This window comes from Hemitrygon akajei, chromosome 2 (genome assembly GCF_048418815.1).
Source record: "Hemitrygon akajei chromosome 2, sHemAka1.3, whole genome shotgun sequence".
Taxonomy (NCBI): domain Eukaryota; kingdom Metazoa; phylum Chordata; class Chondrichthyes; order Myliobatiformes; family Dasyatidae; genus Hemitrygon; species Hemitrygon akajei.
This window is the reverse complement of record NC_133125.1, coordinates 6415291-6441704: the sequence shown is the minus strand read 5'-3', so window position 1 is coordinate 6441704 and position 26414 is coordinate 6415291. Positions and strand designations below refer to the sequence as shown.

Sequence of the window (26414 nt, the reverse complement as noted above, 5' to 3'; positions counted from 1 at the left end):
GAGTCATTGCCCTCTGGCTGAAGAAATTCCTTCACTTCTTTGTTCTAATTGTCTGTCCCTGCATTCTGATAAGGCGCCCTCTCCACATCTACTCAATCTAGGCCTTTCAATATTCAATTGGTTTCAATGAGATCACACTTCTCAACTCCTGTGAGTACATGCCCAGAGCCATCAAACACTCCTCATACATTAACCCCTTCATTCCCAGATTCATTCTTGTGAACCTCCTCTGGACTTTCTCTAATGCCCGCACATCTTTTCTTCGATAGAGGCCCAAAACTGCTCACAATACTCCGTGTGGTCTGACCAATGGGTGATAAAGCCTGACATTACAGTCTTGCTTTTATTTTCTAGTCCTCTCGAATACAAACATTGCATTTGCCTTCCTTACCACCCACCCAACCTGCAAGTTAACCTTTAGGGAATCCTGCAGAAGGGCTCCTACGTCCCCTTGCACCACTGATTTTTGAATTTTTCCCCCATTTGGAAAACAGTCCACACCTTTATTCCTTCTACCAAAATGCATCACCATACACATCCTGACACCATATTCCATCTGTCACTTCTTTGCCCATTTTCCCATTTTCCCAATTTCTCCAAGTCCTTCTACAGACTCTCTGCTTCCTCAGCACTACCTGCCCCTCTAACTATCTTTGGTGAAGTGCAGTTATTTAAACTTTGCATTCTTGTATCATTACCATTATTCAAATTTAACACAAATGATTACTGTGGGAATGTATTAGCTCTGAAAGTTGCTTAAGGAAATTTGGAAATTATACCACTGCAAATTTTCAAATTTCCACTCATTCTTGTTACAAATGTAGAAAACCAATAATTATTTGCTTCATTCTTGTCTAAACTTTTGACACTTCAAAGCTTAAACTGTTATCCAGTACTGTGCAGAGGTCTTATGCACATAATTGTAGTAATTCTGTGTATCACACTATACTGCCACAAAAAAAGAATTTAGGACGTATCTGAATGATAATAAACCTGATTCTGATATGGGTCTCTATTGTGACTGAGAGTGGGGAGGGGGCAGGGAGAGGGGAATCATGGTTGGGAAAAAAGGAAGGGAGAGGGGAGGGAGCAGGAAGCACCAGAGAGACATTCTGTAATGATCAATAAACCAATTGTTTGGAATCAAATAACCTTACCCAGTGTCTCAAGGCTGGGTGTGTCTGCACCCATGCCAACCTCCCCCCCCCCCCGCCCCACCCTGGCACTCCTTCTCTGCCACCTGTCCCACACCAGTCCTGCTGCACTCCATCTCACCAATCCCAACATCCTTTGTTCCCACCAGATTTACAAATTCACTCTCCGCTCCATGTTGACGAATACTGTACTGAACAGAAGTCTTAGGAACCCTAGCTAGGTATATGTGCTTAAGACTTTTCCACAGTACTGTTTGTTAAAATTAAGATGCACTTTATAAAAGCATACAACTTTCTGATGCAACTTTTCTCATTTAGAGTTTGACATATTTTGGTTGTTATTGTTTGGCTTTGCATTTTACTTGGTCACAGCTCTCCTGCAGTTTAATCAATTTGAGCCTTCAGCATTGGATTACAGTTCACTCAGCAACAGCTCAGTAAACCAATGGAAAAGCAATTCTTCCACTACTTTGCATGAATATCAGCAAAAACTTCCAAGCTTCCTGCTCACCCTCAGTGAGAAGCAGATGGAACATTTGTGATAAGAGATGCATAGACAGACCACTGCTTCAAAAACACAGATAATGTATAAATCAAAGTACTACGTATTTTAAAACGTGGGTGTCAGAGTTAGGTGTTAATATTTGATGTTTCAGTTTGTATTCGTTGACAAAGAAGTGAGCAGGAAGAATCAATAGACCATGAGATATAGCAGTAGAATGAGGCATTTGGCCCATCGAGTCTGCTCCACCATTTCATCATGGCTGATCGATCTCCACTCTCAGTCCCAATCTCCTGCCTTCTCCCTGTATCCTTCATGCCCTGACTAATCAGGGATCTATCAACCTCTGCCTTAAATATACTCAATGACTTAGCCTCCATTGCTGCTCGTGGCAACAGATTCTGCAGATTCACCCCTCTCTGGCTAAAGAAATTCCTCCTCATCTCCATTCTAAATGGCATTCTTCTATTCTGTGGGTGTGTCCTCTAGTCCTAGACTACCTCACCATAGGAAACATCCTCTCCACATCCACTCTATCGAGGCCTTTCGACATTCAATAGGTTTCAATGAGACCACCCATTATTCTTCTGAATTCCAGTGAGCACAGGCCCACAGCCATTAATCACTCCTCATATGACGAACCTTTCACTCCCAGAATCATTCTCGTAAACCTCCTTTTGAACCCTCTCCAACTTCTTAGGTAAAGGGCACAAGACTGCTCACAATACCATTAAGTCAGGCCTCACCAGTGCCTCATAAAGCCTCAACATTACATCCTGGCCTTTTGTGGTCACTACCCACCCTGCAAACTACCTTTTCCCAAAGCTTGCTTTTAGAAAGCACTGTAGGGCTACTAAAACAAAAACCACATCATCTTAAATGTTTCTTCCCCCAGGTAGTTACCGTAATCTGATCAACCATTGGAGTTAGCTTGTCCCCAACCTCCCTCTGTCTATCACCTCGATCACTGCACTGCGCTGTAAACTCTTTAAACCACCTTTTATACATGTGCACACTTCAGAGTTTGGAATTATTTCCATTCTCTTTTAAAGACATTAATACAATATTGTGAGTCACCCTGACACTATTTACCTGCGTAATGGTGTGCAGCGTGACTTTCATTGTGCTGAATTAGCTTCCACGTAGAACTCTCTATTAATCAAGTCAAGCAACATCTTTGGAGGAGAATAAACAGTTGAAGGTTTGGGCTGAGACCCTTCGTCAGTACTGGTTGAAGAAGCTAGCTATGTATTTATGTACATTTTATTTCATATTTGTACTTTATCCTCTGACTTTATTTTATATATACTTCTTTATTAATTATAATTGTTAAATCATTTTTGTTGCATGTTGTGCCCTGACCAACACACCCCAGCAAATTCCTAATATATGAAAAAGTACATGGTGAATAAAATTATCCTTGATCTGCACTCTAATGACATTTAAACCTTGCTACACATAAATTGAGAAGGTGAAAAGTTTGCTGGTAAGCACAGGTTTTTAGCTTGAGAGATGAGATTGTTGAAATCTCTGCCCAAATTTTGTGAATGTTTACCCAAGAGTGGAATCTGTGGGAAAAGAAGTAAACCAGGAAAATCAAACGTAAGATTGCTACAATACTATTAATTCAAAAAGCAGTCAGTGACCACATTACTAGGTACAACTAAACACTTGCTAATTAATACAAATATCTAATCAGCCAATCATGCGGCTGCAACTCAATGCATAAAAGCATGCATACATGGTCAAGAGGTTCATTTGTTGTTCAGACCAAACATCAGAATGTGGATGAAATGTGATTTAAGTGACTGACTGTGAAATCATTGTTGGTGCTAGACGGGGTGGTTTGAGTATCTCAGAAACTGCTGCTCTCCTGGTATTTTCACACACAACAGTCTCTAGAGTTTACAGAGAATGGTGTGAAAAACAAAAGACATCCAGTTATCATCAATTCTGTGGGTGAAAAGGTCTTGTCGATGAGAGAGATCAGAGGAGAAAGCCAGACCAGTTCAAGCTGACAGATAGATAGATAGATACTTTATTCATCCCCATGGGGAAATTCAACTTTTTTCCAATGTCCCATACACTTGTTGTAGCAAAACTAATTACATACAATACTTAACTCAGTAAAAAAAATATGATATGCATCTAAATCACTATCTCAAAAAGCATTAATAATAGCTTTTAAAAAGTTCTTAAGTCCTGGCGGTAGAATTGTAAAGCCTAATGGCATTGGGGAGTATTGACCTCTTCATCCTGTCTGAGGAGCATTGCATCGATAGTAACCTGTTGCTGAAACTGCTTCTCAGTTTCAGGACAGGACAGGAAGGCAACAGTAACGCAAATAACCACATGTTACAACAGTGCTGTGCAGAAGAGCATCTCTGAACACATAATGTGTTAAACCTTGAAGTGGGTGGGCAGTAGAAGACCATGAACATTCAGTACACTCAGTGGCCATTTTATTTGGTGCAGGAAGTACCCAATAAAATTGGCACTGAGTGTATGTTGGCTGAAATTAGTTAGAACTAACCATCAATAATGGAGCTTCCCATTCAGTGAACAATTTGTCTTGGACAGTACTGATTACGTGACAGCATTTCACTAAACAATAGTAGCATTTGTTACTTCCTAATACTTTTAACTTAATATCAGCAGTACAAAAATATAATTTGAATTATTTTTATATTAATAACGGTTTGTGTATGAGGAGTACTTGATGGCTCTGGGCCCGTACTCACTAGAGTTTAGAAGAAGGAGAGGGCATCTCATTGAAACCTATCAAATACTGAAGGTCTGGATAGAGTGGGTGTGGAGAGGATATTTGAAATAGTGGTGTAAAAGATAAGAGGCATAGCTCATGTGCTTAGCCAGAGCCTTTTTCACAGGGTGGAAATGGCTAATTTGAAGAGTATTAATTTTAAAGTGATTGGAAGGAAGTATAGAGGGGGTGTCAGAGACAAGTTTGGTACACAGAGAGTGGTGGGTGCATGGAACACCCTGCTGGGGAGATGGTAGTGGCAGATAGAATTAAGTTCAAGTTCAATTTTATTTTTCATCTATGAACAACCAAATGAAACAATGTACCTCCTGACTGCACCCACAAAACATAATCACACACAGCACATAAACAACTTATTATCATAACAAAGTTAATAAAATATAATATGACATTCATATGGTGCGCAATACCGGGAAGCAGTAAACAGCCCGCTGTCGAAGTGCTGAGACCTGGATGGTAGCAGGATATTCATTAGTCTCACAGTCTGAGGGGAAAAAGCTGTTACCCCGTCTGGCAGTCCTCGTCCTGATGCTCCTGTACCTCCTTCCTGATGGTAGTGGGTCAATGAGATTGTGTGATGAGTTGTGGGGATCCTTAGCAAAGCTTCAGGCCCTTAGTTTACAACGCTCCCACTAGATGTCACAAATAAGGGAGTGGGAGGACAGGGTAATCCTGTCAGCAGTTTTTACTCTCCTCTGTAGGGTCTTGTGGCCCAATGCCTTGCAGCTTCTGTACCACACAATGATGCAGCCAATCAGGACACTCTCGATGATGCTCCAGTAGAAAGTTGTTAGAACGGGCGCGGAGAGCCCTGCACGCCTCAGCCTCAGCAGAAAGTGTAGATGCTTTGTGCCTTCTTGACTAGTGATGAGGTGTTGTGGGTCCAGGTTAGATCGTCCATTATGTGCACAACAAGGAACTTTGCGCTCTTCTCTCTCTCCACAGCAGAGCCATCGTTTTGCAATGGAGAGTGGGTAACCTGTGCCTTCCTGAAGTCCACAATCATCTCTGTTGACATTTGGGTTTTTGTTCTCACACCATTTGCTAAGCTCCTCTACCTCCTCTCTGGATGCTGACGTTCCCACCACTTTTGTATCTTTAGCAAATTTGATGATGCGATTGGGTTGATCTGGCAGTGCAGGCATTATTCAGCCCTGAGATGCACCAGTGCTCAGCGTGATGGAGCTTGAGATGTCGTTGCCAAATCGGACTGACTGTGGTCTTTCCATCAAGAAGTCCAAGATCCAGTTGCAGAGAGGGATACTGAGTCTCATTGAGGGCAGTTTACCCACCAGCCTCTGAGGAATTATCAAGTTAAATGCTGATCTGAAGTTGATGAATACCATCCAGGCATATGAGGCATCGATTTCTATGTGGGACTGGATGGAGTGAAGGACTGAGGCTGTGGCATCATCAGTGGATCAGTTTGGTAGGCAAATGTTCCAATGTAGCTGAAAGGTGTGATTTTATAAAGTCTAACAACAGTTGCTTAATGTAGTTCATTATTGTTGAGGTCACTGCCACTGGGTGGTAACTGTTTAGGCCAATTAAAGACACTGTCTTGGGCACTGGAATGATGGTAGCTGCCAGGAAGTCTGCAGGGACAACGGATTGTTGCAAAGAGATATTAAAGATGTCTGTTAAGACCTCTGTTAGCTAGACCACACAATCCTTCAGCATCCGACCAGGTATGTAGTCTGGCCCTGCAGCTTTGGGTGGGTTTACCCTGGCTTGTTGTGGCCAGACAGGGTGTTCCTCAGGGGAACAGGGCACTTTGCTCAATGTCACATCATTCATTGCATCAAATCATGCAGAGATGGCATTCTGCCTGTAAAGGAGGGAGGTGTGGCTGTTGTTGATATGCAGGATCCATTTATAATCTGTTATGATTTGTATAACTTGCTACATGTGCCACGTGTCCCTAGTGTCACAAAGGTATTTGTCAATTTTCTGTGAGTACTCTCGCTTTGTCTTTCTGATGGCAGGGTGAGCATGGCATTTGTCCTACTCCTGATCATCCAGATCCCTACAGCTTCTCTGCAGTTAGCCATGATTTCTGGTTTGCCCTGGCATTGTTCAAAGTACACTTATCAATGTAGTCAAACAAGACACACAAAATGCTGGTGGAACCCAGCAGGCCAGGCAGCATCTATAAGGAGAAGCACTGTCGACGTTTCGGGCCGAGACCCTTCGTCAGGACTGTGTTCCACCAGCATTTTGTGTGTTGTTTGAATTTCCAGCATCTGCAGATTTCCTTGTGTTTGCTCTTATCAATGTAGTGTTTATTTATGTGTTCATCATAGTGTTCATTCAGAAACTCTTGGATAGACACATGGATGAAGGAAAAATAGAGGGCTCGGTAGGTGAGCTGGAGATTTATCTCTACCTGAGAAGGTGTAAAACGCTCCTTCCCTCCGCTGGCTTGTAGGTCACCCTTGGGCAAGGTGTAGCACCTGCTTCCCCCCCCCCCCCCCCACCAATCAGGGTCATGTGAAGCCGGGGAGCAGGTGATGGATGGTCATATGACCAGCTGATGCATGTCACAAGTCAAAATCGGAGTCAGATTTATTATCACCAGTATGTGTCATGAAATCTGTTAACTTAGCAACAGCAGTACAAAGCAACATGTGATAATACAGAAAGAGAAAATAATCCAGAAAATCAATAACAATAAGTATATATAGGTAGTCCCTGAGTTACAAACATCAGACTTCAGAAAAACTCGTACTTGCGAACCGAGGAAGGCGAACGCTGTCCACCATTTTAAGTTGGATCACGACGCCTTCCGCCATTTTAAGTCATTGCCTTTGACACTATGTTGAATGTGTAACTTTGTATTTGGCTTAAATTTTTCTTAGCTAGATTCACCCTGACCCCCCACCCTTTTCCGGTCAGCTGGTGGGGCAGTGAGATCAGCGCCGGGCTCGAGAACGGAGGTTCCCAAGTTCGATCCAGTTACAGACCGCTCCCAAGCACACCAGGTTGATGTCGAGCTCGCAATTTGACCTCGTAAAAAAAGACACTGCCACCTCCAGTTTAAATTCCCATGCAGTATAGTGTGGAGGATCAAATACCCAAACCCAGCACAGCCCCCACTTGTCCCATTTAATCTGTCTCAGTGCGGTGGACTTTAGGACCCGGCGAATTCAGTGCAGTGGTCCTTAGGACCCAGCAGACCTCGGGAGCCGGCGGAGCTTGGGACCCACCACCTGCAGTGTTTCTGTTCCTTTGACGGGAAGTGATCACAATTGAAAATAATGTGAAAATAATAAAGCATTTGGAAAGAGGTGAAATGTCATCAGTCATTGGAAAAGTGTTAGGCTACAGTCGGTCAACGATGGGAACAATTTTAAAGGATAAAGGATAAAGTGAGAATAATGGAGCATGTGAAAGGCCCTGCCCTGATGAAAGCTCCAAATATTACTAAACAACGCAGTGGTTTAATTATTGGAATACATATGTTTCTTAAGTGTTTTATATGCATAGAAAGGTAAAATATATACTATATACTAAGAGAAACGTTTGACTAACTGACGCTAAATAATACCGGATATATTTGTTCCGACTTACATACAAATCCGACTTAAAGACGGACTCAGGAACAGAACTCGTTCGTAACCTGGGGACTGTCTGTATATGTATATCGACTAGATTAACAATAGTACAAAATGGAAATAATGTATATTAAAAAATCGTTGAGGAAGTGTTCATAGGTTCAATGTCCATTTAGGAATCGTATGACAGAGGGTAGGAAGCTGTTCCTGAATCTCTGAGTGTGTGCCTTCAGGCTTTTGTACCTCCTCCCTGACAGTAACAATGAGAAACAAGCATGCCCTGAGTGATGGGGGTCCTTAATAATGGGCCACTGACACCAAGCAGTCACTTTCTGAAGAGTATTGATAATGGCTGGAGTCACCTGTCCTGTAAAGACACTGACCTGAAGAAGGCAATGGCAAACCACTTCTATAGAAAAATTTGTCAAGAACAATCATGGTAATGAGACCATGACTGCCTATGCCATACGACACATAATGATTATGATGATTAGGGAGAGAAGGGTTAGATTGATCTTGAAGTAAGTTAATGGGTGAGCACACCATTGTGGGCCAAAGGGCCTGTACTATGTTGTACTGTTCTATGTTCTGTCTCTCCTATGTTCATCACATTTACCGGTTGAGGATATGTCTCTTGCCATGTCCAGGTGAGTTCTGGAATGAGGTTTTGTTCGGCCAAAGTATCTGATGAAAATCTGATTCTTGTGCACCCTCTGGAAATTTGGGTGATGAACAGGTTAACATGAGTTAAGTATCTCATGTACAGAATATGTATGTTATGATTTAATTCTGAGTGTTTAAAGACCTTTAGTAATTGTGCTGCTTACCACATTAGACTATAAGACATAGGAGCAGAATGAGGCCATTCAACCCATTGAGTCTGCTCTGCCATTCCATCATGGTTGCTTTATTATCCCTCTCACCCCCATTCTCTTGCCTTCTCCCCATAACCCTTGATGCCCTTGATGAACCTATCAACCTCCACTTTAAGTGACTTGGCCTTGATAGCTATCTGATACATTAAGAAATTATACAAGAAACTTTTAGATAGTCACATGGATGGTGGAAAATTTGGTTGTAGAATGAGTATGTAAGAGTTGTCATTCTTTAGACCAGTGAGATATACAAAAAATCTTGCCCGAGGTGAATTTTGTATATTCAAAGGATTCAAAGTTATGTATGCGGTATACAACCCTGACATTCGTCTTTTCCACAAACAGCCACGAAACAAAGAAAAAAAAACACTACAGAATATAAAATACAAAATCGAACAGTCCATATTCAGTTCAGCTCAGTGTTCATTACCTGCGGGCTGCCCTGATTCAAAGTCGCCCAAAAATAGCAACAGAAAAAGGAACGACTATGAACCAAAAAACACATCATAATGTGAACTACACTCTGATCCTCAAACCACGTCAATTAGAGCCTGCTGTTAAAGTTATTTGGGGAAGTTCTGTGCTGGAAACTGTATACCTCAGCAGATTAAAATCTTGTAAAAAAAATCATGATTAAGATCTCAACTGAGACATTGAAATTATAGAACATAATACAGTACTGAACACGCTATTCAGTCCTCATACTAATCTTGAATCCAGTTTGTATTGTATCCTCCTCCTGTGTATCATCCAGATCCCTCCATTCCCTTCATAATCACTTGTCTATCTAAAAGTCTCTTAAAATCCACCAAACTAACTGCTTCCACTAAACCCCCGTAGTCCATTCCAGGCACCCACTGCTCTCTGTTAAAAAAAAAATGTCCCACAAGTCACCTGTAAACTTCCCCTTCTAACATGAAAAGTGCGTTCTGCTGTCTGACATTTCAAAGTTCAAAGTAAATGTATTATCAAAATACATATCTGTCATCATATACAAGCTGGAGATTTATTTTCATGTAGGCATAATCAATCTATAGTGTAATAACCATGACAGAATCAATGAAAGACCACACCAAATTGGCCGTGCAGCCTCCAGAACATCGGCAAGCTTCACTGGCATCATCTTGCTGATTCTAACTTGTCGTCATGATTCTGGCTGTCTCCCCGATCTACATCCCTCCTAATTAAAAAAACACTTCTATCAGATCTTCCCTCGGAGTCTAGGGTTGCACTAGGAAGAACAACCCCCATGTTTAAGCCCTTTTTCATCCATACTGCATTGTCTATTTGGAAGTTGTGGAAATTAATTTCTCAGTTGCAGTTGCTAGTCAACGTTCCTATAAATCTACTGGTAATGATGTCACCCTCATTGTGATTATTTTCATAAATTGAAGGCTAGAAACTAGTAAAAGGCGCAAAGGGATAAATGGTTTATTCTTATAGGTTAATTAGTGAATGGGAGAATATAACTCAATCTTACATGTTTCTCTCTCAGAGGTCTCGCCATCGGTCAGGGTCAACCATGGCTGTTGCCTTGTAGTTGTCTAGACATGCAAGCCAGGGCAGTACAATATGGAGAAAAGCTGTTGCCCATGCAGCGGACTCCCCCTCTTCATGCATCATCTGATGAATGGCAGAGACTGATACAGTTTGGCACCAACAGCATCTCTGGAGTTGCCAGTCAGCATTGAACTCAATGTAGGATTGTCTTAGGGACCCCAGCTCCAGATTTTTCACTTGGGGTGTACTCCCCAAGCCTTCTCCATGAGTGGGTATAGCCACAAGGCAGCGGAGGTTTGAGATCAGAGTTTCCCTTCTCCTAGATGAGCTGCCAACCACGGCTGTCAAACCCCATCTGTCTAAAGCAACTGGTTTTAGGTCGCTTTAGTGGGTCCAGTAACCCACCTTTACTCCTTCTCCTGTCAGTAGAAACAGTTCTGCCAGTCTTAGTAGCAAAGCTACACAGGAAGGCCAGAAACTGGACTTGGTTGTCAGAGTCTATTTGAGATGCACATCATTGGTAGCATTTAATAGATAGTGGGAGATTGTCCCCATTACCACTCCTGGCTATAACAGCTTTTGGAACCAAATTAGGAATTACATGCTTAACTCTACAATTATTAATAAATTACCAGTGAGTCATGTTCAAAGCCTAACCTCTTTTTTCATTCATTTCACATTCTCAAATTATTGTGATAAATCATGAAATGCAGGCGTTGTATTTTAGAAAAGAAAGCTCTTTAGAATATACAAAATAATCGTAAGTTCCATCTTGTACGAAACTTGGATGATATATTCAATGCTCTGACGGCTGTAAAGATAAAATAAACATTAAATTGCTGTGTGTACTAAGCTGTTGGAAGAGTTTTGCAAGATAAAGTCACAGAGTCTTTGTATCACGGCCATAAACTTAACCCTGGCAGAGATGAGTGTTCACTAGGCTTATAAACAATTGCCAGCTGCCAAGACAACATTCTCAATCTGACATTAAGTTGTATGCAGCGGGAAAGGCGAGAGGGAGAAGCGCCAAAGTATTTTCAGCTCTTTCCCAAGAACAGATGATTGAACCTACCCGACGAAGGAAGTTGTGCAATGTCTGCAAAACTACATCATCAACCATTGTTGCAGTTGTATCCATTTTCATTTGTATTTGGAATTCTGTGGTTTATGTTTATTCTTGCTGTTAATATAATTTATGCTGGGTTTTATTTGGCTTCAAGGAAATGATGATGATAGTCAAGGGCATGTCCTGCTTTCTATGGTGACGAATTTACTTATTTTTCTTTATTTTTGTCTATTGTTAGTGTTTACTTTAGTTATTTTAGTGTTCTAAATAAATGTATATTTTTATTCTTTGAATAATATGCAGTCTTTTAAGCTATTTAACTCACTCATGGCAGAGCAGCGGTTAATGTAACACTCTTACAGGTGCCGGTGGTAAGATCGGTGTTCAATTCCTGACGCTGTCTGCAAGGAATTTGAACCGTCTCTCCGTATCCGCATGCTTCCTCCGGTGCTCCGGTTTCATCCCACATTCCAAAGACGTACAGGTTGGGGTTAGTAAGTTGTGAGCAGGCAATGTTGTGTCAGAAGCATAGTGACATCTTCATGCTGCCCAGTAGAGTCCTCCCTGACAAAGGATACCTTTCACTGCATCTTTCAACATGCATGTGACAAATAACGTTTTTTTTCCCCCTTTCTATTTCAGTATGAAGTGAATGTAAATTATTTGGGAAAATTGGTTTATTGTTTACACAGTACCTAGAAACAATGAAAACCTAGTCTACCGTTTAAACAGATTAATTCATTATAGCAAATTGAACATAGAACAGTACAGCACAGGAACAGGGCCCTCAGTCCACAATATCGTGCTGAATCAATAGAATTAGTCATCAAATGGCTAACTAAGCTAATCCCCATATCCTTTGATTTTCCTCACATTAATGTGCCTATCTAAACATCTCTTAAAAGTTTCTAATGTTTCTGCCTGTACCACCACCTCAGGCAGCACATTCCAATCACCCACCACTCTGCAAAAAAACTTGCCCCTCACATCTCCTTTGAAATGACTCCCCTCTCACTTTAAATGCATGCCCTCTGGTATTAGATCTTTCAACACTGGGATGAAGATGCTACCCATCTACTGTCTCACTCTGCCTCTCATAATCTTACATGAGAGGTAGTAAAAGGGAAAACAAGAACAGATTACAGAATAAAGTGCAGAGAAGATTCAAGCTGTCAGTGGTCTGGGGACAAGGTGTCAGGGTGTCGAAAGTTACAGGGAGAAGGCAAGAGGATGAACTTAAGAGGGATAATAAACCAGCCATGATGGAATGGAAGAGCAGACTTGATCGGCTGAATTACCTTATTGAGCTACCTGGAGCTTTGTTGTCTCCGAGAGGGTTCTGTGAGGCTTCAAGTGAAATGTGCGCCATCGAGGCCAAGAAGCCTGGAGATGGGGCGTGAGCAAGTCCATGATCAACTCCATTTCTCGCTGATTAAAGTGTCAAGGAAGATAGAAGTTATTGTGACGAGTGTGTAAGGTGAGCTGGAGTTCAGCACCATCTACCAGCCTGTCCAGGTTCACTGCTGTTGGAGGAAGGTGTCTGTGAGTTTCTCTCTCTCTCTCTCTCTCTCTCTCTCTCTCTCTCTCTCTCACTCTCTCTCTCTCCCTCTCCCTCTCCCTCTCCCTCTCCCTCTCCCTCTCCCTCTCTCCCTCTCCCTCTCCCTCTCTCCCTCTCCCTCTCCCTCTCCCTCTCCCTCTCCCTCTCCCTCTCCCTCTCCCTCTCCCTCTCCCTCTCTCTCTCTCTCTCTCTCTCTCTCTCTCTCTCTCTCTCTCTCTCTCCCCCCCCCTCTCCCCTCTCCCCTCTCCCCTCTCTCCCCCCCTCCCTCTCCCTCTCCCTCTCCCCCCTCTCCCTCTCCCTTACCTCTGTTCCAAAAGGTTACCCCTCAATTTTGAGGCTGTGCCTTCTAGTTCTGGACATCATAGGAAACACTCTCTCCACATCAATCTCATCTAATCCTTTCAACATTCGGTAGGTTTCAATGAGATCCCCATGCATTCTTCTAAACTCCAGTGAGTACAGGCCCAAAGCTGCCAAGCGCAGTTCATATATTAACCCCTTCATTCCTGGTATCATCCTTGTGAACCTCCCTTGGACTCCCTCCAATGACAACACATCCTTTCTGAGATACAGGATCCAAAACTGTTGATAATACTCCGAGTACAGTCTGACTTTGGTTTTATAAAGTCTCAACATTATCTCCTTGCTTTTATATTCTTCTCCACTTGAAATGAATGCTTTCTTTACCACAGACTCAACCTGTAAATTCACCTTCTGGGAGTCTTCCACAAGGATTCCTAAGTCCCTCTGCACCTCTGATGTTTGGATTTTCTCCCCACTTAGTTAATAGTCTGCACTTACATTCTTTTTACCAAAATGCATTATTGTATCATACATTTCCCAACACTGTATTCTATCTGCCACTTCTTTACCCATTGTTCCAATTTGTCTAAGTCCTTCTGCAATCACATTGCTTCCTCAGCACAACCTACCCCTCCACCTGCAAACTTTACCACAAAGCCATCAATTCCATTATCTAAATTATTGACAAATGATTTGAAAAGTAGCGATCCCAATACTGACCCCTGAGAAACACCACTAGTCACTGGCAACCAACCAGAAAAGGCCCCCTTTATTCCCACTCACTGTCAGCCATTCTGCTATCTATGTCAGTATCTTTCCTGTAATGGCATGGGATTTATCTTGTTAAGCAGCCTCAAATGCCTTCTGAAAATCCAAGTAAATGACATCCACTGATAGATAGATAGATATTTTATTCATCCCCATGGGGAAATTCAACTTTTTTCCAATGTCCCATACACTTGTTGTAGCAAAACTAATTACATACAATACTTAACTCAGTAAAAAATATGATATGCATCTAAATCACTATCTCAAAAAGCATTAATAGCTTTTAAAAAGTTCTTAAGTCCTGGCGGTAGAATTGTAAAGCCTAATGGCATTGGGGAGTATTGACCTCTTCATCCTGTCTGAGGAGCATTGCATCTCCTTTGTCCTCCCTGTTTGTCATTTTCTTGAAGAACTCTAACAGATTTGTCAGGCAAGATTTCCCTTTACAGAAATCAAGCTGACTTTGACTTATTTTATCATTAGACTCTAAGTACACCAAAACCTCATCCTTAATAATAGACTCCAACACTTTCCCATCCACTGAGGTTAGACTGACTGGCCTATAACTTCCTTTCTTGTGCCTTCTTCCCTTAAACAGTTCTTAAATGAAGGGAATTCCAGCGCTTTTCTAGATTGAACTTTTGTTCTTTATGAATTGTCCCAAATGAGCAGCTGCTCCAATTAGCCGATCATCAAATTAACCGAATCCACTATATTTAGAATATAGAGCGTAGAGGCTACACAGGTTCACAGGGTGGTCAAAGGGGTGTATGGAATACTTGCCTTTATTAGTCAAGGTAACGAGCTCAAAAATCAGGAGGTTATGTTGCAGCTTTATAAAATTAGTTACGACGCATCGGGAGTCTGGCATACAGTTCTAGTCGTCCCATTATGGGAAGGGTGTCAAAGCTTTGCAGGGGTGCAGATGAGGTGGATCAATAAAATGCCTGGATTAGTGGACATGTGCTATGATGAGAGATTAGGCAAAGTTGGGTTGTTTTATCAGGAGTGGTGCAAGCTGATCAGAGATCTGATACAGGTTTATACATTTATGAGAGGGATAGAGTGGGCAGACAATATATTTTCCCAGAGTTGAAATGCTACCAGAGGTCATGAATTTAAGGTGAGGGGGTAATTTCAAAGGAGATATGAGGGACAAGTTTTTTTTTAAAGAGAGAGTGGTGGGTGCCTGGAATGTGCTGTCTGGGGTGATGTTAGAGGCAGAAACATTAGAGACTTTTTAGAGATGTTTAGAACAGGAGGAAAATACAAGGATGTGGACATTGTGTAGGCATGCAAGATTAGTTTAGTTGGCCATTTGAATACTAATTTATTTGGTTCAGCGGGCTGAAGCGCCTGTTCCTGTGTGGTTCTGTTCTATGTTCTCTGTTCTTTCTTCACCATATACATTTACATGTCAGGAATTTCCTGTGGTGTGTTGGTCAGCGTGTTGCATGCATTAAAAAACAACAATGTTCAGCAATTCTAAAGAATAATAAACAAAGAAGTTAAAGGTTAAAGTGGAATAAAATATTAGAATCAGATTTAATATCGCTGGTATACATTGTGAAACTTGTTTTGTGGCCCTAGTACATTGCAATACATAATAATAAAAACTATAATTTACAGTAAGAACTATGTATTAAAAAATTAAAATGTAATGCAAACAGAGAGGGAAAAATACAGAGGAAGTGTTTCTGGAAATCTGATGGTGAGGGGAAGAAGCTGTTCCTCAAACAGAGTTACCTGTAAGCTGTTTTGCACTGAATGGAATAGCACTGTGATCTCATTGTCCTCCGCAACGGCAATAAGCTCTAACTCAACTAACTAAACATGCAGTGTGTGCATAAATACATAAATACCAACAGGTATTTACAATGCAAACAGTTTTATAAAAAGTGGTTCATAAATAATGCTGTTAAAATATTATAAAAAGTGGTAACAGAATTCAGAATGCAATGTTATAGTTGCAGATAGTCACTAACATGCTAGGGCCATGATGAGGTCGATTATGAAGTCAAGAGTTCATCTCACTTACAAGATATCTGTGCAGCAGTCTGAAAACAGCAAGGCAGAAGTGTCATTGAGCTTGGGGCTGTACGTTTTCGAGCCTTTGGATCTTCTGCCCAATGGAAGGAAGGACAAGAGAGAATGTCTAGGGTGGATCTTTTGGGCCTGATGCCCAATGAAAGGAAGAAGGGAGTATGTTCAGGGTGGGAGGGTTAACGCCCATAAAATGCTGGAGGAACTCAGCAGGTCAGGCAGCATCTAGGAAAAGGATACAGTTGACGTTTCCGGCCGAAACCCTGTGGCAGGGCTGGAGAAAAATGCTAGGGAGTAGATTTAAAAGGTGGGGGGGGGGGGGAGTGGAGAGCAAAACACAAGGTGAGAGGTGAAACCTGGAGGGGGGAGGATGAAGTAAAGAGCTGGGAAGTTGATTGGTGAAAGAGACAGAAGGCCATGGAAGAAAGAAAAGGGGGGAGGAGCACCACAGGGAGGCGATGGGCGGGCAAGGAGATGAGGTGAGAGAGGGAAAAGCGGATGGGGAATGATGAAGGAGTACAGATGGAAGACATTACCGGAAGTTTGAAAATCGATGTTCATGCCATCAGGTTGGAGGCTACCCATACAGAATATAAGGTGTTGTTTCTCCAACCTAAGTAGGCCCTCATCATGACAGTGAAGGAGGCCATGGATGGACATATCGGAATGGGAAGTAGAATTAAAAATGGGTGACCCTCACCTCCCCTTCATCATTTCCCATCCCCTTTTCCCTCTCTCACCTCATCTCCTTGCCTGCCCATCGCCTCCCTGTGGTGCTCCTCCCCCTTTTCTTTCTTCCATGGCCTTCTGTCTCTTTCACCAATTTACATCCCAGCTCTTTACTTCATCCTTCCCCCTCCGGTTTTCACCTCGCACCTTGTGTTTATCTCTCCCCTCCCCCTCCCCCCACCTTTTAAATCTACTCCCTAGCTTTTCTCTCCAGTCCTGCCAAAGGGTCTCGGCCCGAAACGTTGACTGTACTCTTTTCCATAGATGCTGCCTGGCCTGCTGAGTCCCTCCAGAATTTTGTGTGTGTTTTTGGATTGCCAGCATCCAGAAGCAGCAGGAGAAAACAAGATTTTCTCTTGTTTGAGGGTGGGAGGGTCTCTTTAGTTCTTTCTGCTGGCTACTTTCCCAAGCCAGCATGAAGTGTAGACAGGGGCACACTCAGTCCCAAAATTATTGTTTACAAAAATGGCAATTTAAACATATGATTAAATGCACAGTCAGAATAAAGTTATCAGCCAGTGCCTCAGTTTCCTCTGACGAACGCTGACAGGAAATTCTTAAATGGATATACTCATAAACTTCAGGATCGGGGTGGGAGATGCATTGAATGTTGCCGCTCTTGGCAGGGATGACGTACTGTACTTTGGTGGAATTTCAAATGCCTGAGAGGAAGATGTACAGTAAAAGTGCCAAGGACCTTCGAAGCCGACAGAAAAGCCAAAGAGGGCACGTAACAGAGCAAAATTCAGAGGGTTTCCCAATTTCAGGATTGGGAAGCTTTTAAAAACTAAAAAAGTCATGAAGGTAAAGATTGAATACAAAAATCAGCTAGCCAATAGTATTAAATAGGATACCAAAAGTTTCTTCAAATACATAAAGTATAAAAAAGAGACGAGAGTGGATATCAACCACTGGACAATGATGCTGGAGAGGCAGTAATGGGGGACAAGGAAATGGCGGCTGAACTGAATAAGAATTTTGCATCAGTCTTTACTGTGGAAGACACTACTAGCATGGTGGAAGTTCCAGGTGTCAGGGGCATGAAGTGTGTGAAGTTACCATGACTAGAGAGAAGTTTCTTGGGAAAATGAAAGGTCTGAAGGTAGTAGATAAGTCAGCTGGACCAGATGGTGTACACCCCAGGGTTCTGAAAGAGGTGACTGAAGAGATTGTGGAAGCATTAGTAATGATCTTTCAAGAATCACTGGATTCTGGAATGGTTTGTGAAGACTGGAAAATTGTAAATATCACTCCACCCTTTAAGTGACAACGGACCACAATAAACGTCAGAAGAATTCCGACTGTTCATGCAGAAAAATGGCATCAAACGTTTCAAGTAAGCTCCTCACTACCCAGCAACAAATGGGTTTGCTTTAAGGTTTATCCAAACCTTCAAGAACTCAACTAAAGTGATGGAAAAGGAGGACATTTCTCTACAGCAGAAGGTGGACAACTTCCTTTTTGTCTATCAGAACTCTGTTCAAGCAATGACAAGTCAAACACCTGCAATGATGTTCATGAACATGAATCTGAGATCTCACATAAACCTCCTGAAACCAGCTCTGTGGAGGGAAGTGCAGAATAAACAGTTCAGATAGTTGCCAAGTAAAGTGGGAAGGAGCTTCAAGATTGGTCAGGAAGTCCTACAATGATTACTGAGAAGACAAGTGGACACCCGGTAGGATAGCTACAAGAACTGGACAGGCAATGTACTCAGTGGATGTTGGAGATCAGACATAGAGATGTCATGTGGACCAGATACTGAATGCTCAACCGAAAAACACACCTGAGTGGACTCCAACCAACAAGTTGGACATGTTACAGTCACTGGACTTACCTCTCAGTGATGATCATGTCACTGACAGTAACATGACACTGAAAAACGAGACAGGACACCTACCAAAGCTGAAGACACTCTACAGGTCCATAGACAGTATTCTGAAAGGAACATAGCGCTACCCAAAAGACTGAACCTTTTGAACTGTGAAGTTACTTAAGGATTGTTATTGTGAAAGCATGTTTATTTGAATATAGTTTGTGAAGGGAAAATTGAATGTTTTGTACATATACAGTTTTATGTTGCACCAATTTAAAGGGGGAGGAAGTGCAATGTATGGATCTATTTCTTTTAGAGCAATGACCTCACCCCATTTAGCACTACATATCGGTCTGTTGTCTGCACACGCACATCGTTCTCTCTCTTCTCCCTCTCTCTGCAACGTGAATACGCCAGTTAAAGCCATCTTTCGCATGTGTGCCTTTATTTAGTTGATATGTAGTTGTGCACAGACACAACACGTACATATTTGATTATAAATATTCTTTGAATCTGTGCTGTGCACTATATGCAAATCTGAATTATATTATATGGTAATATTGTTTTGTTTGGTCATGTGTATGCACAGACAGATGGCAATAAACTTGAACTTGAACTTGAAGTCAACAACTGTCTAGATATGAGAGATACAATCAATGACCACGTTATTTGGCACACCTGTACACCTGCTCGTTAGATAGATACTACAAAGGAAATTACAGTGAGCAGTAACATTACAAGTGCACAGATATACAAATATACAAATATTATAAGAGAAGTAAGAAAGAATAAAAAAATGAGTTACCACAAGCAGTCTAACAGGAGAGGATCATCACTTCCCCAGCTATAAGTTGACTCATTATAGAGCCTAACGGCCGTGGGTAAGAATGACCTCATACTGTTCTTTTTGGAGCAGCACTGTTGTCTTAGTCTATTACTAAAAGTGCTTCTCTGTTCAGCCAAGGTGCCATGCAGAGGGTGAGAAACATTGTCCAGAATTGCTAGGATTTTCCGTAGGGTTCTTTGTTCTACCACGGCCTTCGGAGAGTCCAGATTGATTCCTATAACAGAGCCAGCCTTTCTAATCAGTTTATTGAGCCTGTTGGCATCACCCCTGTTGATGTCATTGCTTCAGCACACCACCCCATAGAAGATTGTACTGATGACAACAGACTGGTAGAACCTGTGAAGGAGAGGCCTGCATACTCCAAAGGACCTCAGTCTCCTCAGGAAATAGAGGTGTTTCTGGCCCTTCTTGTACACAGCCTCTGTGTTGCTGCTCCACTCGTCCGTCATCCAGGTGCACCCCAGGTATTTGTAGGTCCTCACCATCAATAGTAACATGTTAATGCAAATATCTAATCAGCCAATCATGTGGCAGTAATTCAATGCATAAAAGCATGCAGACATGGTCAAGAGGTTCAGTTGTTGTTCAGACCAAACATCAGAATGGAGAAGAAATGCGATCTCAATGACTTTGACTGTGGAATGATTGTTAGTGTCTGACAAGATAATCTCAAAAACTGCTGATCTCCTGGGATTTTCACACACAACAATCTCTGAAGTTTACGGAGAATGGTGCAAAAAACAAAACAAAAAAAAATCTGTGAGCAGCAGTTCTGTGAGCAAAAGTGCCCTGTTAATGAGAGAGGTGAGGGGAGAATGGCCAGACTAGTTCAAGCAGACAGGAAGGCGACAGTAATTCAAATAACCATGCATTACAATAGTGGTGTGCAGAAGAACATATCTGACCTCAAAAAATGAACCTTGAAGTAAATGGGTTAGAGCAGCAGATGATCAGAAACATACACCCAGTGGCAGCATTATTAGGTAGAGGAGGTAACGAATGAAATGGCCACTGAGTGCATGTACTTGCAAGTGTAACTGTATCAGATGTGTAACCTTATTGACATGAAGAGAGGGTCCTTCAGTCTCCAGCTGTATATCAAAGACCCCAGAAAGTAAAGACTAGGTGCTATGACAAAGCTGTTATCAGTGTTTCACCTGCAGCAACAGGAAGATTATTTTCCCTTGCATTCCATTTTCTCTACTCTGACTTCTGTTGACTACATCAAAATGAATATTTTTAAAGAGATTAAATTTAATTGGTCACATACACATCAAAACATCAAAAGGTACAGTGAAATACATATAACATTGAATGTGAAACGTGCGTCGGTAACTAGCACAGTCCAAGGATGTGCTGTGGGCAGCCCACAGGTGTCACCACGGTTACCCACTGTTTACCAACCCTCAGCCGGTACACCAGTGGAATGTGGGAGAGAACCCACGTGTTCGTGGGAGCGCATACAAACTCCTTACGGAACCCGATCTTTGACGCTGCAATAGTGTTACAGGAGACACAGCGCTATTGTGCACTGCACCCCATGAGGCAGTGAGAAATGCAGATTGTTAGCCAGCTAACCGTACATCTTTTAGAATTGTATCTGATTGCTAAAACTGTCACCTGACCTTACGCATGTGTGACAAAATACCTTTTTGTTTTCCATAGGTGCTTCATTCCCAATGTTTATGCAGCTCTTGCCACGGCAGCACTGATACCTTTGTTATGCCTTGTGGGAGTCACCGTGATTTTTATCCACACCTATCAGATTGTGCAGCATTGGAAGTCCTATGATGATATTTACAGGGGAAGAGCTAATGGCACAGGTAAGCATGTTTGTTCTTCTTGGGTTCCTTAGCTCCCAGTGGAGCGTAGGTCATCGATGACCTTCTGTCTCCAAGGATGTTTCCTTTGCTGTTTTCATTGCTATTTTGTCCTCTGTTTTGGAAGTGGCGGCACACTTCACAGCACAGTTACCATATAACCTGAGATTCATTTTCTTGCAGGCATTTGCAGGGAAAAAAGAAATACAATAGATTTTTGCAAAAAAGAAAGCTCTACTGTATATCACCAGACAAAGACTGACAAACAGCCAATGTGCAAAAAAAGAGAAATTGTACAAATAAAAATTCTGAGAAAGTCAGTTGTAAAGAGTCCTTCAAAGTGAGCCTGTGAGTTGTAGAATTAATTCAGAATTGTGGTGTGTGAAGTTATGCACACTGCCTGTAAGGTGTTTGTACATTCTCCCCATGATTGCATGAGTTTCCTTCAGGAGCTCCAGTTTCCCCCCACAGTCCAAACTGAGGAAGGAGGTACAGAAGCCTGAAAGCACACATGCAATGATTCAGGAACAGCTTCTTCCCCTCCACCATCTGATTTTTGAATTGACATTGAACCCCCTGAACACTACTTCACTATTTGTTTATTTCCTATTTTTGCACTACTTATTTAACTATCTTATACATATATAATAGTTAAGTACCGTAGATTTCGCACTACAGAGCGCACCTGATTAAAAGCCGCTGGCTCTAATTTTAGAAATAAAATCAATTTTGTACTTGTACAGGCCGCACCGGATTTTCGGCCGCAGGTGTCCCACGTTGTAATATGAGATATTTACACAGAAAGATATTACACGTGAGGATTTTTTAACTTTTAATTAAATCCATATGGTAACATAAACAAATACATATTGCAAATGCTTTTTTTCGAACCGTGCCTGTAACGCGGCTACTTTTAAATATACGTTGCATATACTTTTTTACTGAACAACATTCCAATATCTCCTAACGACTGGTAAAAAATATATATACTGCAGCCTACCAGGAAAAGTTATTGATCGCCTTTAACTTAAAAGCAGCGTTCGCTCAGATCTAATGCCGCTCCGCCGCTCGCCCCCCTCCTTCCCGTTTATCGCAAACCGGTATATTTCCCACAAGACGCGGCGAAACCGGATGTGACGTCATAGCATCCCGGGATGTAGTACAGAAAACAAATATACCGGGTACTTAAAACACTTCTAACTTTAACTAGAAAATACTAACAAATGAATTACTAAGCGAAAATATTATAAACTAAATAACTGCCATAAAGGCAGCACAATGCTTTTCTTCGAGTGTTTTCCATATTGATGAGGGTGAGTACAAATGACTGATTTACAATAATTTAATTGTGAAAGTGCGCTTGATTTATCGTACAATTTCGTTGGACCTCTGTGAACTACTCATCAATTTTATTGGTCTACTGTTACGAGGCAAAATGTTTTTGGCGGCATGAAAAAAATCATGTATTAGCCGCTCCGTATTAAAGGCCGCAGAGTTCAAAGCTGTTCAAAATGTGGGAAAAAAGTAGCGGCTTATAATCCGACATCTACGGTAGTTATATATCTTTACTGTAATTCACAATTTTCTTTTTCTCTCTTTAATCATGTATTGCACTGTACCGCTGCTGCAAAGTTAACAAATTTTACGACATATGCTGGTGATAGTAAACCTATTTCTTATTCTGATCCTGGTTCAACAGCCTGATGGTTGTAGGGAAGTGACTGTTCCTGATCCTGGTGATGCTGGAACGGAAGCTCCTATCCCTTCTTCCTGATATCAGCAGAGAGATGAGAGCATGTCCTGGGTGGTGGGTGTCATTAATGATCAGGATGCTGCTTTCTTGTAGCATGCAACTGTGATGAACACTTTGTAATATTGAGGAATTACTTTGGAACATATTCAACCTCTCCATGTTCAAAGTAATTTCTCAAGGTAACGAAGTGTTCACCACAGGTATGATACAGTTGCGCGCTACAAGAAAACAGCATCATCATCATCAGGGACCCCCACCATCCAGGTCATGCTCTCTTCTCACTGCTGCCATTAGGAAGGAGGTACAGGAGCCATACCACCAAGTTAAAGAACAGTTGTTACCTTCCATTGAGCTCCTAAACCATTGTGGATAACTTCACTCAGATCAACTCTGAACTGATCCCACAACCTATGGATGCATTGGGTTGTATCCACCACTTTCAGTAGTCATTTATATTCCTGAGCATTGGTTTTTCCATATATTTTACTAAAACTAATATCTTCCCCATATTTTTGGGGCTCATTGTCAACAGTGTTTAATTCGTTTGTTAAAATTAGAACTAAAGAGCATGGAGATTTTTCATTTGGAGCAAAGTCCACAAAGGAATAATTATACCTGGACTATGAACTAGATCAGTTCGACGGGCGGTTAAGATTTATTTTATCAGTTTTTGTTATCTTTTGGAGCAGACAGCATTATTAAAGGCTGCTTTCAAAAATGCTAAAATAGAGCCAATCATTAACAGAGAGTCTTGTTCCCTCTTCGATAGTTCGACCTCGATCTCCCCCCAGCCAGAATCCACACTGACAACCAATTCACTGATTTTGCAAATTTCAGTGGCAGTTTGGGGCTTACTCATTCTCTCATGTGTAATTGCCAATGATCAGCATCTCTGGAGGTTTTCCTAAAATGGAGACAATGCTTCTAGAATGAGCATAGGTGGGTAATCCTAAAATCGGGGAAGAAAGGACTCTCTTTTCCTCCCAATCCTCTTTCACTTGAGATACAAGCATTTGTCTTGACTTTATTCAGGCTCCCCATTTTCAAAACAATTCCTCAAGGTTACCAAGAGTTCACCACAGATATGACAGTACAGGAAAAAAGCATCCTCATCATCGAGGGCACCCACCATCTAGGCCATGTTCTCTTCTCATTGTTGCCATGGGGAAGGAGATACGGGAGCCTTTGGTTCCACACCACCAGGTTAAGTAAGAGTTATTACTCCCTCAACTATCAGGCTCTTAAACTAACATGGATAACTTCACTCACCTCAACACTAAACTGATTCTACAACCTAAAGACTCACTTTCAGAGTCTTGGCAGTTCATGCTCTCAGTATTATTAATGTAGGTATGAATTTGTTTATTTAATATTTTTATTGTATTTGCACAATTTGGCTCCTTTTGCTCATTTGATCTTTGTATGCAGCTTTCCATTGATTCTAGACTATTTCTTTGTTCATCTGTGAGTGTTTTCAAAAATGTCAGGGTAGTATGTGGTCATGTATACATAATTTGAACTTTGGAGTGGAAGGTGCTGCTCGGAGAATGTATGGCATACTTTGTGCACGTGTTGTTCCTTTCCTTGCCTTGCAACACATCAGCCAGCAACCTTGCTGTTCCTTTAGCAATTTTTGTCCGTTGTTTGTAAGGCCAAGTTGCCAGCTCAATGCTCAACACAGATGGGAAGCATGCAGTGAACCATCCGGATTCGAACCCAGGACCACTCGCCTCAAAGTCTGGTGCAAATGCCACTACACCACCGGCTGGTTAATGCATACTTTAATTGAATGATTTTCAAGACTGTGGGAGAGTAGTTACTTGGAGAGACTTGAGAAACTGGGGTGACACCATGGTGTAGCAGTTAGCATATCTCTTTACAGCACCAGCGATCGCCGTTTGAGGATGAGTTCTTGCCGCGGTCTCTATGGTGTTTCTGCGTTCTCCTCATGCGCTTCCTTTGGGTTCTCCAGTTTCCTCCCAGGTTCCAAGGACGTTTGGGTCAGGGTTAGTGAATTGTGGGCAAACCATGTTGGCACCGGAGGCATGGCAACAGTTGTGGGCTGATTTGAGTTGACACAAAACAACTCATTTCACTGTAAGTTTTGATGTACTGAACATGTGATGAATTGATAAAGCTGTTACCTCAAGCAGGAAGAGATAAAAGCAGATTTAACAATTTTTGTTTCAAATTATAAAGAGTTTGATGTTCTTTTGCTGAGGGCCTAGTAACAAAAATGATACCAGTTTTGAACAGACCATAAGACACAGGAGCAGAACTAGGCCATTTGACCCACCGAGTCTGCTCTGCAGGTGGAGCTTAGGGGCAATTCCTTTACATAGAAAGTTTTAAGTTTTATGTATTTATATATTGAGATACAGCACAGAATAGGCCCTTCAATCCACACCACCCAGCAACCGCAATTTAACCCTATCTTAATCAAGGGACAATTTACAATGACCTACTAACCGGGTGGAAATTGGAGCACCCGGAGAAAACCCATACATTCAACAGGGAGGACATGCAGACTCCTTAGAGATTATGTCAGAATTGAACTCTGAACTCCAATTCCATAAAGTAAATATCGCCACGCTAATCTCTACGCTTCTGTGGCACCCATGAATGACATAATCATAATTATTGAGGCTGGCATCATTACATCTGTTAAAGTAAGTGGATAAAAATTTATCTGGATGTAGGTTCAAGGCCTCAGTATGAGAGTGTTTGGAGTGCTTTATCAAAGAGACAGCGGACTAGCATGCGAAGTCAACCCCAGCATATTGGGTTGAGATATCCAACGGCCAAGAAGGTGATTCTGCAACACTTCATGATGGATGAAGCACAGAAGAATTCGTGGTCATCCACTGCGACCGAGGAAGACCCCAGTTGTGATGCTTGTTCATACCACTGAACCCAGACCTCCAAAGTGGAGAGGATGAAACTGTCTCAGTACAGTGGCTTTTGCACTTCAAACCTCTCCGGCACAGAATTCCTGTCATCATTGGACATGACAGGCAACCACCATCGATGAGACACGATGGATCAGATTGCTTTCTTCTCCACGATAACCTTGTGCAGTTCTAGAAACAATTTCCTCTTCTCATTTATTTGCGGAGGTACAATTTCACAGAACTCTCAGCTCAATAGCATTATTTAGCTATTGCAAAAACATTTTGATCTTAATTATGAAGGGACCTGGTGAAGGGCCTCAGCCCGAAACATTATAAGCATATAACAATTACAGCACGGAAACAGGCCATCTCGGCCCTTCTAGTCCATGCCGAACACTTACTCTCACCTAGTCCCACTGACACGCACTCAGCCCATAACCCTCCATTCCTTTC

The 26414-nt window shown here is 41.9% G+C and overlaps 1 protein-coding gene across 1 annotated transcript in view; it reads left to right on the top strand.

Annotated features, from left to right (window-relative positions):
- Positions 1-26414, top strand: part of adgrv1 (adhesion G protein-coupled receptor V1) — a 528099-nt gene that overhangs the window by 452491 nt on the left and 49194 nt on the right. The window contains exon 86 of the mRNA XM_073066702.1: positions 21163-21320. Coding sequence (XP_072922803.1) covers positions 21163-21320 — 158 coding nt within the window. The remainder of the gene's footprint in view (positions 1-21162; positions 21321-26414) is intronic.